Source organism: Fukomys damarensis, unplaced genomic scaffold (assembly GCF_012274545.1).
Source record: "Fukomys damarensis isolate Sample0158 unplaced genomic scaffold, DMR_v1.0_HiC HiC_scaffold_5, whole genome shotgun sequence".
Classification (NCBI taxonomy): domain Eukaryota; kingdom Metazoa; phylum Chordata; class Mammalia; order Rodentia; family Bathyergidae; genus Fukomys; species Fukomys damarensis.
In genome coordinates this window covers 6,555,243-6,557,651 of record NW_022900917.1, presented here as the reverse complement: position 1 = coordinate 6,557,651, position 2,409 = coordinate 6,555,243, and the positions used below count along the sequence as shown (strand labels likewise).

The 2,409-nt window shown below is 50.6% G+C and overlaps 1 protein-coding gene across 3 annotated transcripts in view; it reads right to left on the bottom strand.

Annotated features, from left to right (window-relative positions):
- The window catches only part of Samd12 (sterile alpha motif domain containing 12), a 360,178-nt gene extending 359,790 nt beyond the window's left edge, over positions 1 to 388 (bottom strand). For 2 of the 3 annotated variants that reach the window (XM_010619516.3, XM_010619518.3), the window contains exon 1: positions 215 to 388. In XM_010619516.3, the coding sequence (XP_010617818.1) occupies positions 215 to 227 (13 nt within the window). In that variant the 5' untranslated portion in view covers positions 228 to 388. The remainder of the gene's footprint in view (positions 1 to 214) is intronic. The other variant, XM_010619517.3, reaches the window with a different exon arrangement.
- Positions 389 to 2,409: the final 2,021 nt, after the last annotated feature.

Here is a 2,409-nt window from a genome sequence, read left to right as displayed (position 1 = left end):
GCCAGCGTCCAGTGCATCTCCCCGTCGGCAGCGCGGCTGAGTGGGCGCGTGGCCTGCGGGCTCAGGTGAGTGCCGGGTGCTACAGCAGGACGGGACCCCGGCTCCGCCACCCCCGAGCCTCTCCTCTGCGCCCCACGTCTCCGGGATTCGTCAGGGAAGAGTGGACGGGTGCGCGAGTGAAGAAGGAGCTTCACGTGCCCCAAGCGACCCTTACCTTCCACAGCCATTCTGTCAGAGGTGCCCTAACGCATGCATAATTGTCTTGGCCGAGGAAGTCCTCCAGCCCGCGCGCCCCCCCTCCTCTCGCCCGCGCCTAAATAGCCTGCGCTGCTCGGCTCGCGGACCAACCTGCCGCGGTCACGCGAGGCGAGTAGAGGCTCCGGCTCGGCGCGGGACAGCCTGGGAGATGTAGTCCTCCTCTCCGCGTGGGCAGGCTGGGAAATGTAGTCCTCGCCGCGTTGCGCCCCGCGGGGACAACCCGGGTCCCTCTCCACTCCACCGCCACACTCGGACGGTATCTCGGTGTCTTTCGAGGCCCACAGCAAGCAATCCCTTGTAGACATTTAGAATGGGAACTGGGGGAACCCTGGGCGTCCCGGCCGGTGACGAGGACTACATCTCCCAGGATGCCGTGTGCGGTCTCCTTAGGCGCTAAGAGGCGGGGCTGAAGAGTGAGACCTTAGCTGTCGATCAGAAGCAACCAGGTACCTGGCAACCTGTGGCCGGAGGCTGCGGGGCGTTTGGGATTGCGATGCAATATACAGGTTAGGCCCTGGGCCACTCATCCAAGCCCCCTGCTTTCTGTGGTCCTCCATCTGGGCTACCGATCCGCTGCTCAGGGTGCGGTTCAGACTTGTTCCTTGGCGCCCGGGGACATGTGGTATTTGTGGAGAATCCCTCCAGGTGCCGCCTAGGTCTGCTGTTCCTCTGAGGTGGCTCTGTTGACTAAAGATTGATAGGAATGGGTGAATAGGGAGTGGCTTCAAGATCCCCAACGGGCAACATCCCCTAGGAGCAAAACCTAGGAGCCAGGGTTCCACTGTTGGGTGTCACACCATAGAAAAAAACGGATTTCCAAAGCAGACGGCTTGTAGCCTGCCTGGCCTGCAACAGGCTGATCATGAACTATGCCTGAGAACCAGTGTTCTTCGAGCAGGTGCTGGAGACACTAAATAGAAAGGATAAGGGAACCACGTGGATGGCGATAGGTAAATACTGTTGAGTAAGCTCCCACCCTTTTTGCTCCTGCATAAGGAAATACAGGTGCGCTTATGACTGGTAGGAAAGCTGAAATGGTCTTGGGAACAAATCAAGCTTAAGACTGGATTTAGACTTGGAAAGGACTTAAGCTCAAAAATGCATCTGGTACCAAACCCACTCAGCCCCCAGATTTTCTGTCCATCCTCCTCTAGGCTTTACTTTTTAAAAAAATACTCTGCAGAATAAGGAAGTACAAATATCTGATTCTTTCTATGAATATGTAAACAAACTTTGCCTCAGTCATCAGAAAAACATATTTTTCAAAATAGTTTTGTTTCCAAGTACATACATATTTTTCTAGTTGCTAAGTGCTTGGTCCTCATGTTGGGTAATATGCCTGTGTCTAGGTCCTTTTGAAACTACCTGCATGTAACCGTTAAATACTCCTGGTGATACATTAACTCTGAGTCCATAGAACTGTGTGCAAATTAAACATGAGGTTTCCAATCTAAGTACAATAGAGACATACCTGTCCAGTGAGACACAACTTTCGTGGGAACAACAATCTTCCAACTTACTGTGTAGCCAGGCATCCTGAGATCTGGAGAGAACTGAAATGCAGGTGCTTTCCTCCCACTTCCAGTATTTAACATCATCAAAGTGTTAGATCTTCCTTTAGATTGGTAAAGAGCGGGGGAGACCATAGGGCAGGTAATATCAGTGGTCCCCAAACCTGGCTCTACATTCATATATCCCTTAAGTCCCACCTTAGTCTCACAGAATCAGGATCTCTGGGGATTTCTGTAGTGGTATTTATTGACTGATTTATTTTGGTGCTGAGGATAGAACCCAGGACCTTTGCAATGAGCCACATCCCCAACTCCTTCTTATTTTTTATTTTGTGACAGAATCTTGCTAAGTTGCTCAGGCTGGCCTCAAACTTGTGATCCAATGTCTCAGCCACCCAGAGTGCTTAGATTACAGGCATGCACTACTACACCCAGATTGAAGCCCAGATGTTCTAACCTTCAGCAAGTCTGGAAACCATTGGTATAGTTTCAATTTAAAGACCTGGACATTCGATCCCTGGTACCAAAAAAAAAAAAAGCAAAATCAAAAAAGATCTGGACAATATTAAAATGTACAAGTCATTGAAATCCACTGTTCATGGGAAACTTTATGCTCAGGTCTTTACTATCTTTCCCAATA